The sequence below is a fragment of the Carassius auratus genome, unplaced genomic scaffold, assembly GCF_003368295.1.
Source record: "Carassius auratus strain Wakin unplaced genomic scaffold, ASM336829v1 scaf_tig00027103, whole genome shotgun sequence".
Lineage (NCBI taxonomy): Eukaryota > Metazoa > Chordata > Actinopteri > Cypriniformes > Cyprinidae > Carassius > Carassius auratus.
This window is the reverse complement of record NW_020525567.1, coordinates 175,613-188,674: the sequence shown is the minus strand read 5'-3', so window position 1 is coordinate 188,674 and position 13,062 is coordinate 175,613. Positions and strand designations below refer to the sequence as shown.

Genomic DNA, 13,062 nt, shown 5'->3' with positions numbered 1-13,062 from the left:
TTCTTTTAACATAATTATATGACCCTTTAAACTTTAAAAACAAAATTACATTTTAAAAAAGTTTAATTAAATAATAATAATAAAAGGAAACAATGTAAAATTATTTTGTTGTCAGACAATGAATGTAAATAAGTTTTAACTTCTGAGTAACTAAGAAAGTTCAGTAAATGCACATCTGTTATGACAGGAAGACCGCTTCATGCAGGCTATTTTATATTAAGCAGGGAATTATTTAATAAAAAGGGGAAGTTAGGTAACATGTCATTTGACCAATTCATGTTCATTCAGATGTTCAGTGTTAAATGCACTCTTTTGGCTTAACAAAATTAGCAAAAATAAATAAAAAAGTAATGAATGATAATAAGGAATGAAACATATATATACTATTATTTTAAGAAACTATTTTTTATGGTTTTAATTTTAGTTTCAGTTTAAGGCGTTATCACACTTCCACATTTGAAAAGCAGAAGTTTCAAATAGCATAAAAAAAAAAAAAACTTCCGCTGCAGGCTGTATCTATTTATGATGGGATAAAATTCAGCCACAGACACCTCTCATAAACACACAAAACTCAGTATACATTCATTAATTGAGAATTGTGAAACCAAGGAATATTTCACGACTTAAAGGGGAACATGCAAACCACACTGTATTTGTAAAACAATACAAACATCATATCACATTAAAGAGCATTTCAAAATTGTCCAAATTAAGTTCTTAGCAATGCATATTACATAATAATAAAGTTTATATATATTTATGGTAGGAAATGTAAAAAATGTCTTCATGAAACATGATCTTTACTTAATATCCTAATGATTTTTGGCATAAAAGAAAAATCATGAATTTGACCCATGCAATGTATTGTTGGCTATTACTACAAATATAACCCCGAGACTTAAGGCTGGTTTTGTGCTGCAGGGTCACATTTTTCATGCACTTACTTTATAATTAAATCCTCAATAATTACATCAAATTAAAATAGTTAAAATAAAAATAAAATATTTCCAGCACATAGACATTAAAAATAAGATTGATCATCTTAACCAAGTCATATCCTGCGTGATAGATTGCAATGACTGAACAGCATTATACTGTATACAAAAAAGGGAGGTTAATCACAATAAATATAATGCAAGAGTAAACAAAATAATACATGATAAAGGCCTAATAGCTCAGTCATTGGTCAAAGAGTCAAAACAGTAAACCGTAATGTGGCCAAACCCGACCAAACAACGACAAGCTGCACTTCAGCTCAATAAGAACCACAAAACAAAAAAACAAAACTGAAACTGAAAGTTTAAACATTTAATGCATTAAAAGCTGACCAGTCAGATTATATTTATATCATACATTATATTTATATTTGTATAAAAGCTTATTCAGAGTGTCTGACTTTTGTTTCACTATGCTTTTACTATCAGAAAAATACGGATGTGTGTATCTGATAGTGCTTGTGTACAGTTTTCATCAGTGGGTTGGTTTGTGGTTGTCTGTGCTATTTGTGTCTGAGATACTTGGGTTGGAAAACATTGCTTTTTTTGATAATATCACTTTGTACACAGCGGAAAAAAAAGGTGCATTTTACGAGAAAATAAATATATAATAATAATTAGGATTGATTATTATTATATACTGTATGGCAAACTGAATTTTTGAGCAATTCAAGATTTTAAATCAGATTTTTTTTTACATATTCAAATTAAAAACGTAACTTCAACATGATTCAAGTAGCATTCTCTTTATTGACCATCTGGTTAAAAAGTTATATTCCGTGTGCAACACACATGAAGTGGTCGACATGGTGTAAAGGAGAAACAAATGGCATGTTAAATATATCTTTGCAGAAAATATTCATGAGATATAATGACACACACACACACACACACGTCCTGTTCACAAGTTTAGGGTCAGTAAGGGGTAATGTTTAGCACTAAATTGCTTATAAGATACATATATGTACAGCTTGCATCACAAATTGAGTTTGAATTATATTAAAATAGAAAAGGTCATTTTAATTGTAATAAAATAAAAAATGTTACAGTATTTTTGCAAAAAAAAAAAAAAAAAGAGTAAAAAATCGAATAATATTTCTGACCCCCAACTGAACAGTCGTTCACTTTTATATAGTTGGACCCAGCATTGTATAATATATCACACTCAATATATATTTACCATTACATTTCAGATTTTGTGGAAAACATTATGGAAGATGGTGTGAAAATGAAGCTGATATGATGCCTCTTCTCGACTATATAACAGGAAATGCTGTTAAAACGCTGATCTCATTTCTCAAGAAAGCAATATATAAGTGAGATGTATAAGTGTAAACTGTTCATGGAACAGTCTTTGTGTTTAACTGTCAACTTTTCCCTTAAAACTTTTACAAATAGTTTACTCCAGGGATTTTTAATAAATGAGGAGTTTGTTTGAACATTGTAGGACCTGGATGTTTTAGACAGATGAGCTTATGCAGACAGTTTGTGTTTGAAAGTACGGCTTGTAAAGTTGTAAAGCTTCCACTCCTTCAGTCCAACATACAATGACGTGATCTAATCACAAGCAGTCAGTGTTAAATTCAGTCCTAAAAGATGCTTTTGTGTTTGGAACAGAACCAGTTCCAAGAAATTGGTTGTTTTGTTGTACCATCTCTTTTTGACACTCTTTCTTCCACGGTCTCCTGAGGATGAGTAACACATTTGAAGCACTGGCTTGACCCGTTCTGCTCATGAAGCAGTAGAGAAGTGGATCGGCCAGGCAGTTAAGCGTCTCTAGGAAGACGCTAACTTTATATACGATAAAGAGCCAGTTGGGATATGGACAGTCTTCCAGAAAAATCCTCAAAACCATAATGATGTGCACAGGTCCGAAACACAAATAAAGGGTCAACAAAATGCATCCAAGAAGCCTGAAGACGTGCCGGCGCTCCATTGACCCAAGTTTTTGGTTTCTCCTCACGGCTGAACATATCCGCCAATAACAGAAACCCACCACCAATGCGGGAATGAGGAAGCCTACTACAAAACGAGCGATGTTGACCAATCTTTGCTCTAGGGGCAAAGGATATATATCCAAGCAGACTGAGTTATCATTATCATAAATACTCTCCGGATGCACAATGATTGCGTTGAATATGACAGTAAAGATCCAAGCAGCAATGCTCATGCTGACCGCAGTTTTGCGTTTTCTAAAAGAGGCAAATCTGAGCGGGTAAACGATGGCTAAGTAGCGATCCACAGCAATGCAGCTCAGAAGCATAGCACTGGTGTAGAAGCTTGTCCAGAGCACGAAAACACAAATGACACACATCGTCTCGCTGAGAGGCCACACATCGTAAAGATTAAATTGAACCCACACTGGTAAGCACATGATAAACAAGAGGTCCGACAGAGCCAGGTTAAACAGATAGACACCCAGCTCGTTCTTCTGACGGATGAGCCGATACGACACAAACAGGAAGAAGATGTTGGATGGGGTGCCGATCACGATCACAGCCAGATGAAGGGCTACAAATACCATGCCCTCCTGACTTGATGGGTAACAGTCTGATTCGTTCTGGCTGGTATTCATCAATCCACCCGTTGTGTTCATCTCAAGGCAGCTATTTAGAAAGAAATCTTTTTTACTGTGTGATAGTTGTATAGTGGAATAGCAATCATGCAAAAAGTATTCACTATTTCTATAAACCTCTTTTCATCTTGCTCTTTTCTTTAAGTCAGCAGTTCTTTATCCTGCGATGCACACTTTGCTGGACACTTACGGTCGATTGAAACAAACTTCTGAAGCGATAAGTGAAACATACATAATGCTGCTATAAGTGAATGTGGCTGAAAAAGCAGAAAAAGCCAATTTAAGCCGAGGTTTTTAAACAAGATTCTTCCCCTGCTCACAAAGGCTGCAGTTATTTGATTAAAATACAGAAAAACTGTAATATTATGAAATATTATTACATTGATATAATAACTTAAAGGGTTACTCCACCCCGAAATTAAAGTTTTGTCATTAATCACAATGATGCTTTTCATGCTTTTCTGGACCTTGACAGTGTATCTAACTTGGCAGTCTATGGGGCAGACACAAGCCTCCCGGGTTTCATCCAAAATATCTTAAATTGTGTTCTGGAGTTAAACTAAGCATTTACAGGTTTGAAACGATTTGGGGGTAAGTGATTAAAGACAAAGTAGCCTGAATGGATGCTAAATGCATGAATGTAAATAAAAATTAGCTATTTTGCTTTAATAGGTCATTTGAACATATTATAAAATAGAGCCTGACTAATTTATCGGTCTGTCGATTTAATCGGCCGATATGAGTCTGTCGCAGATATATCGGTTTCAATGTATATGTCACAGATATGCCACCGATATGATTATTACAGTATATATATTTTTTATGGAACATAAAATGCAAATAAAATGCTTGCAAGTGGTGTAATTATGTAGCTTTTCCAGCAGAGCATGCTCCATTGTTTGCTACTAGTGACCCGGATGAAACGCTTTGATCTGATCCTGAGTCTGTTGAATGGTGATTTAGTGCTACGTTGTCACCAAGTTGGTAAGAAGTAATGCTATTAAGCAGCGGTTCTTAATCCTGTTCCTCATAACTGCCTGCTCTGCACATTTTTTTATGTTTCTTTTATCACTTCATAGATTTGTGCTATTCAATCAAAAGTGCTCTGCGAAGTGGACTTCACAGGATTTTCTGCCATCATTCCAGTTTGAAGGGACCATACATATTCCATTCAAAGACTTAAAAGTGCACAAGACATTAATATAAATAGTATTTAGTAGGTAAATTATGTTACACTTCTCTAGTAAGTTTTGTCTGTGTGTGTAGACAGTGGTGTAGTGCAAATCTGAACTGAAATTTACTTAAATTTAATGGAATTCAATTGAAATACAGTTTAATATACTTCAACTTTACTGTTCAGTGTACTCACGTCAGACTAAATTTGGATGATAATTGTTTATTGTTAAATTGTCAAATATCCTGTGACCACCACATTTAAATGATGGCTTTGCAAAAAAACACAAAAAAACAAAACAAAAGTGTTTATATATATTCTGTTTGGCATATACTGCATTCTACATATAATACCAGTCAAAAGTTTGGACACAAGAATGGGAACATTTTCACTGGTAATGTACTATAATACACGCATAATGAATATCATCTGCACTTTGAGAAGTTACTTTTAAAGGCGCTTCATAAAAATAAATTTATTATTATCATTATATATATATATATATATATATATATATATATATATATATATATATATATATATATATAGATATCAGCCTTTTTTTACTTAAAACCTTTATTGTCAGTCTCTTCTATAAAACTTAATTCATTTCTGTAATGCAAAGTATCACATTACATTTTTTAAGCCATTTGAGAGCTATATTTTCATCTCTTCATCACACAAAACTCATATTGGTTTGGAAAACTTGTAATGTACCCTCCTTGCAACACAAACTTGTAAGACTGTAACACATGGACTTTTTTTTTTACAAAGCTTAAGCTCAACAGTCACTGGTTGCTTTTGCTGTACAGAAGAGCGGAGTCAACATAACTGCCTAAGAAATGCTTCTACAAAAGAAATAAAGTCATGAGGGCGAGTAAATAATTACAGAATGAGTGAAGTTTCCCTTTAAGTGGATTTATTTACTGGCCCACAATATCTATCACAAAACAACCGTAATATTACTAGAATGACATTGTAGCTTCACTAGAATGTTGAAATAAATCAACCAACCAAACATGTGGTGAATTTTACCAGAAGAGGATCAATTCTGCACTCACCATTACAGCAGCATTTCAGGAACCTGGTTTTTGGACAAAAAAAAAAAAATGTATATATATATATGTTAAGGTTTACAAAGAACTGCACATTTCAACGATCTTGTCCACATGGGAGGAAATACGAAAAAACATCACTTCCTTGTTTAACCACAGTGTGCAGAAACCACCAAATACTCAAGAAGTGACGTTACATTGACAGTGTTGTCAGCGTTCTCGAAATATGATTGCGCAAATGTTTTGTTATTTTTCGTCTGCTTACCACTTTTTGTTTTGTACATATGGGCTTGTTTCCTTAAAGGAAGTAACATTTTGGACTTCACACTCTAAGAAACACTGGGTTAAAAACAAAGTACATAGACATAGTACAGTTTGATGTAAGATCGGTGCCCTTAGTAAAACTACTCAAGTTCAATTAGGAAAGGCAGTGAAAAAAATTAATAAATAAACAAACAATTTTATTAGTAACAGAATAGCAAAGAGAAAATAATTTCGTAGAAATAACAGCTGCAACATACTTTGCAGGTGTGCATACAAATATATGCTTCCATTATTTGAAACCTCAATGAACCAGATTTAAAAACATGTGAGCGACAGGAAACACAGAAAGAACTGCTTTAAAAGAACTTGAAGAAGTAAATGCAAGCATACTTTACAAGTGAGAGGAAACATGCAATATGGATGCAGACAAACTCATGAGGACAGTCATTCAAAAAAGCTGTGCTACCATTTAAAAAAAAAAAGAGTAACAAAGACAGAATCATTTAGTAGAAAAAAAAGTTTAATGTTAAGTTTATAATATGCTTAGTTGATTGCTAATTTTAGGGGCTATGTGCACTAGGCCTTCAAACTTAACAACAACACGTGAGTTAATTAATTTATCCTGAAATAAATGGAAGTGACATGAGTGCCTGGTGAAGAGTGAGCAAAATTGGCTAGCCTGTAATTTATAGTTATTTATTCAATACTCATTTCGTGAAAGAAACAGTTCTTCAAATTATGTTTTAAATTATCATTAGGCCTATTTCCGCTTGCCCACTTCAGACACTAGGCCTAATGTGCATTTTTCTTCTTTAATTATAGCTAAATGCTTTGCAATGATTCATTTAAAATCTAGATTAATTCAAGGTTTATCTAATAATTATTTTGCACCAAACATTAAACCATTAAAAATAATCAGGTTTACATTTGAACCCATCATTTGATCCTGGTCCTATATTTAAGATTCACTTTAATCCTGTTGCAATATAATTTAAAACTCAGATTTAAATCTAGATTATGGATTAATTTTAAACTCAATGGAGGTTTGAATAAAATAAAATGCACATGCAATTAAAATACACAAACATTCATTGCCAAAGAAGCTGGCTGTTCACAGAGTGCTGTATCCAAGCATTTTAACAGAAAGTTGATTGGACGGAAAAAGTGTGGAAGCCAACCGAAAGAACCACAGCCTTATGAGGATTGTCAAGCAAAATTGATTCAAGAATTTGAGTGAACTTGACAAGGAATGGACTGAGGCTGGGGTCAAGGCATCAATAGCACCACACACAGACTTGTCAAGGAATTTGGCTACAGTTGACGTATTCCTCATGTTAAGCCATTCCTGAACCACAGAAAACGTCTTACATGGGCTAAGGAGAAGAAGAACTGGACTATTGCCAAGTGGTCCAAAGTCCTCTTTTCAGATGAGAGCAAGTTTTGTATTTCATTTGGATCCTAGAGTCTGGAGGAATGGTGGAGAAGCTCATAGCCCAAGCTGCTTGAAGTCCAGTGTTAAGTTTTCACAGTCTGTGATGATTTGGGTTGCAATGTCATCACACATTGCTTGTGTTCTTTGTTTTAGTAGAAATAAAGAATTTCATGCAGGTTTAAGCAACGTGAGTGAATAAGTAAATAACCACAGAGGCTTCCTTTTAGGTGACTCGCTCCTTTAGTTTCTTATAAGTGTTTTGCATTTCTGCCAGAGGAACACGTGATGTCAAACATCTCTCAGAAACCACAGACGATGCTTCGATAAGAGGTTTGCATGTTTGTTGCAGCAGATAAGATATGTTTCACAACTCTCTTTTCTTTTCTGGAAACAAATACACACATCAAACAAATGCACGGAGATGTGCAAGCTTGGACTCGTCTACTTATTTGTATGTAACTGTTTTAACCCTGAAAACCCACTCTATCGTATTTGATATACAAATTTGTAAGGTGTCTAAATGATCAACATGATCATCATACAATTTACTCCATGCCTTCTGGTGTCCAATCGACTGTTCCTCAGCGGAGGAATGATCTTCACAAGCCTCCAGAACATCTCTCCTTTATTTCTCCATCTCTCTATCAGCACTGGATTACACTGCATTATATGTTTGGATCATTTCGATCTCATCTTACTGAGACATATTACTGGAGATATAGAGCTACCACTGATATTTGTCAATATAAATATCAGCATCTGTGCCAAATACCATATTGTTCCTCATTTGTCTAAATTAAATGTATCACACTATCACACCATATGAGTCATACAAGCATGATGTATCAAATATGATACTCAACAAAAACATGTAAGATGACTTTTTTATGTCTAAAGGTTTAATAAACTGTTCCAAAAAGACAAAACAAGAAACAATTCTGACTATAATTTCATATGTCAGACTTTACAGGCTTAAAGGGATAGTTCACCCAACAATGACAATTCTGACAATTTCTTATGTTGAACATAACAGAATATATTTTGAAGATTGAGGGAAATCAAACAGCTGGTGGTTACCATTGACTTCCATGGTAGGAAAAAATATATACTATGGAAGTCAATGGTAAGCACCCACTGTTTGATTACCTTGGGTCAACTATTCCTTTAAGATCTTAAGAGTTTATCAAGAAATTAATATACAGTATATTCGGAGTCTCAGGGTTTCACCACAGATGAATACATCTTACTGAATTGTTCCTCACAGAGCTTAAAAAGCCGTTTCATTTCAGTTTTGGCACTGTCACTTATGAGACAATAAAGGATGGGGTCTAAATGCTGTTTATTGTAGTCGTAGCCACAAACACCATGTAATAGTCTCTGAGATAGTGTGCGACGCTGCAGTTTCCGGGCTCCAGCAGTCCTCTGATGAACATCACCACCTGGAAGGGCGTAAAAGCCAACAAGTAGGTGAAAAGGAGAGAGAAGAGAAGGCGGGAAATCTTCCTCCGTTCGCTGACCACAGTAGAGGTGCTCTTCTTCAGCGCCCTGATGATCTCCTCGAAGCAGAAGCTCATAATGAGCACAGGAACCAGAAATCCCAGGGCCGCGCGTGTGATGGCCATGTTTGCAGCGGCGGCGCTCATTATCATTGGTTCCTCGCACAGACGACTGGCAGAAAATGTACTGATCGCCTTCGTGTAGGTTAGAAGACCCACATGAAGCACGATCTCCACCAGCCATACAATGGCGCTCACCAATACTGCAGTTCTGACTTCTCGCACACGTGCGAAATACAGCGGAAACACAATGGCTAAATATCGGTCCACGGAGATGCAGCACAGAAAGCCTGAACCCACATAGAAGCTGTTGAACATGACCACTGCTATAACGCTGCACAGACTGTCGTTCAGCTCATATCCGAGTGCCATCACGATCCAAACGGGAAGAGTGAGGATATACAGCAGATCTCCGACTGACAAATTAATCAGATAAACTGCCAAATTATTGCCTTTCTTCATCAGAACCCAAGCCACATACAGGGACAGACAGTTTGCTGGAAATCCAATGATGAAGAACAGCGAGTAAGCCGTTGGGTACATGTACCGCTCCACCGCGTGTCCATGTGAGGAGTTAGTACAGTTTACCGAAGCGTTTTGGTCCATTGTAGACACTAAGGTATCATTTTTTAAAAGGAGTTGAATGCTACTCTCGCCTACATCCAGTGTATTAGAACCAAATAATGTGAGTAGGTGTTGCATTCACGGAAAAATGAGCCATGCAAATCATGTTTCACAAAGAACTAGGATAGCATGACTGCTGATTTCCTGGATATATTTTAATTTGCTTATTTAAAGGATTAGTTCACTTCCAGAATGAAAATGATGTCATCATTTAGTCACCCTCCACTTCACTTCCAAACCTGTTTGAGTTTCTTTCTTCTGAAAAATGTTTGTATCCGAATAGTTGTTGGGCACCATTGACTTCCATAGTATTTTAATAGTTTTTTCTACTGTGGAAGTCAATGGTGCCCATCAAGAGTTTGGACACTAACATTTTTCAAAATATCATCTTTTGTGTTCAAAAGAAGAAAGAAACTCATAGGTCCGTGTTTGAATGATAAGCGCCTGTTCTAAAGAGCATGGCGCAATTGTGCTTAAGACGTGTCCGAATCCACTTTTGCGAGTTTAACGATGGAAAAAAAATGGCCGGCATGCCCATGCATGGTCCAAAAGGGTTGTCCCTACTCTCTTAATGAGTCATGGGTGAGTTTTTGGGAGTATCATCTCCCATTCACTTTAAAAGCCAGTGGCACTCAGGCCATGGCAGATTTTCTACATGGTGGAATTTGCAAGTGCAAAGACTGAAAGCTTCACCAGAGAGGAAAGGGGCACAATAATAATCTTTTACATTTACACTGAGGTCAGAGTTGAGTCATGTAAGTCGTTATGTGCTTTCTGTGGAAGCCTGATCATTCATTTGAATGGCCGATATCATTCACATCAGTGATCAGGATCAGACTGCTGCGGTTTAAACCATGTGTGATGTCACCTTTGAATTATAACATTCTGTCCGCATTCTGATTAGTTTTGAGATACTGAGCTTCAAAAAGTTTGCACTCCATACAGTGAAATGGGAAACATCTCTTTCATACATCTGTCCCAAAATGTACAAAACTAAAAAAAAATAAAAAATTAAAATAAAAAATTAACATTATGTAAATGAGTTATCACATAATAAGAAAATTTGAAAATTTTGACAAAAATGGCAGATAAAACCAATTAGTTAGTGGGATTGATGGGAGCATGTCACAGTTATGTGTGGGTTCGGAGAAGAAAACTTGCTAATCAGTAGCTGAGTATTTGCATTTATACAAGTTAGAAGCAAGATACAATAATAAACATAGAAACACAACATTAAGATTTGATGATTTATTGAAATAAAATTTCAAATTTGCCAAAAGTTTCAATCTAATGACCCATTAAAGTGGTCAAATTAAAGCTGACATGCTAAATTTGATCATTCATTTACAGATTTGCAGCCCTGTGTTATTTCTAGTAATATAAAGGTAGCTTTATTTGTTATCCCTTACGAAAGGAAAATTTATTTACCAATATATTTCTTACAATATATTGTGATATATTGCAATATATTATTTTCCTTTTTTATTTTCTAATATTTAATATATTTGAATACATTTAATAATATATTGATGATACATACATTATATAATATATTGAAAAATATACAAATTATTGCCGCTTTTAATATATTGCAATATATTGGAAAAATATAAATATATATATAAGAATATATGCCTAATATATTGCATGATATTTTCCAATATATTGCAATATATTTTTGTTTCATAAGGGATGATGAATTAATGACATTCATTTGCCAGCATGGCTGGTTCAAAGTAAATATTAAGTTTAAAGAGTTTCTTCACTTCAATTGGTTTAGTAAATCTAAAGACCTCAGCGACAGTCTTGTGATGGTTCAAGCAATGTTTACTAGTTAAATGCTTCTCTGATGATGGTAAAAATCCTGCTCCGCTGCATGTTGTGATGACATTGCTATTTCGATATTAAGTGTGAGAAAGAGATAGATGCTCACCTCCGAGTCTTCTGTGTTCAAAGTTGCATCAAAGCTAAAGAAATGATTTGATTTGGAGAAGTGTGTCTGTGCTAAGCAGTCTTTATCTGAATCAGCCTTCCCTAATTTGCCACTTCCTGTTTATATTCTAAAGCTCGAAATCATAAACCTCAAGGGAAGAAGCAAAGAATTTATGAAAAAACAAACAAACAAAAATAATTTATCACTGCTATTAAAACTTTGTATGCGCAAGCTTGGTAAACATTTAGATATGTGAATATTTGTTGCTGCTTAATGAATTTGTGAGACTGAAGCTGACGGCATGACATTTCTGTGTTAAGAGTGAACAGAAAACCGTACTTTCCCTTCAGAATTAATTTTGCATCCTGCCATAATTCAACCATAGCATAAAATCTGGATTATTTGTTTTCCTATATATGCCAGGTAAAAAAAAAAAAAAACAGCAGCAACAACAAAAACAAAATTAAAAACTATAATAATTTTTTTAAAATCGAGGTTTTTTAAAAGTGTGATGAAGATGCAATTTTGTGGAATGTATAAATTGATTGATTTTCTCTTCTTATGCAAATTAGAGTGAATCAGATTTTTTTTTTTATATATAAAACTTTGAGAGAAATCTAAAATAAACTTATTTTATATATTATATAATTACTATATATTATAAAATATCAATTTATTTATTTATTTTTTTTGCTATTTTTTAGAAGAACTTAAAGGGGTCAAGAACTGGCTTTTTTATTATTATTTTATATTGTTGTCTGAGGTCCACTTATGATGTTCACATGGTTTTTACATTCAAAAACGTTAAAATCAGTAAGTAAAAGGCTATTTTCTACCTGGTTTTGAGGCCGGCTCGAGAAACGCTGGTTTTTATGGGCATGCTGCATTGAAGACTTGGAAATAAACACCCAGTGCTATGATTGGATACTGAACTCATTTTGCATAGTAAACTAACTTTCTGTGTGTCTGTTTGACCAGCTAGGTCCTTCATATCTAGGACATATCTAGCGATCCAACCCGATCTCACGGCAATTCGTACATTTTTCACAAGGTGGCTTATTCGAACGAATTCGTACGACCACACTCGTACATATTTTATGATTTGCACAATTCGTATGAATTTGTACGAATGACCTACACCTCTAACCCCACCCCTAAACCTAACCGTCACTGGGGTCGTATAAAATCGTACGAGTGAGGTCGTACAAATTCGTACGAATAAGCCACCTCATAAAATACGTAAGAATTGGTCGTGAGATAGCATTGAGCGATCTCGATCGAATCAATAGTGACATAGTATCTATATTTTCCAGTATAGATGGACCAGCATTGCTTTTTAATCTCAGTCTCTCTGCAAATCCAGCGTCAAAGGAATTTAATCAAACAACACTCAATGTTTTACTCACGCAAGCTGAAACTTAATTAAAAATACAGTTCAGTCAAGCATTTCTAAT

The 13,062-nt window shown here is 34.8% G+C and overlaps 2 protein-coding genes across 2 annotated transcripts; both read right to left on the bottom strand.

Annotated features, from left to right (window-relative positions):
• Positions 1-1,729: 1,729 nt before the first annotated feature.
• LOC113079069 (psychosine receptor-like) lies at positions 1,730-12,013 on the bottom strand. The gene is made up of 3 exons (XM_026251263.1): positions 11,609-12,013; positions 5,806-5,828; positions 1,730-3,601 (listed from the first exon to the last, which is right to left on the bottom strand). Exon 3 carries the CDS (start codon positions 3,589-3,591, stop codon positions 2,557-2,559), a length of 1,035 nt encoding a protein of 344 aa, XP_026107048.1. The 5' UTR covers positions 3,592-3,601; positions 5,806-5,828; positions 11,609-12,013; the 3' UTR covers positions 1,730-2,556.
• Positions 8,698-9,843, bottom strand: LOC113079071 (ovarian cancer G-protein coupled receptor 1-like). The gene has a single exon (XM_026251264.1). The coding sequence runs from the start codon at positions 9,751-9,753 to the stop codon at positions 8,824-8,826; it is 930 nt and encodes a 309-aa protein (XP_026107049.1). The 5' UTR covers positions 9,754-9,843; the 3' UTR covers positions 8,698-8,823.
• Positions 12,014-13,062: the final 1,049 nt, after the last annotated feature.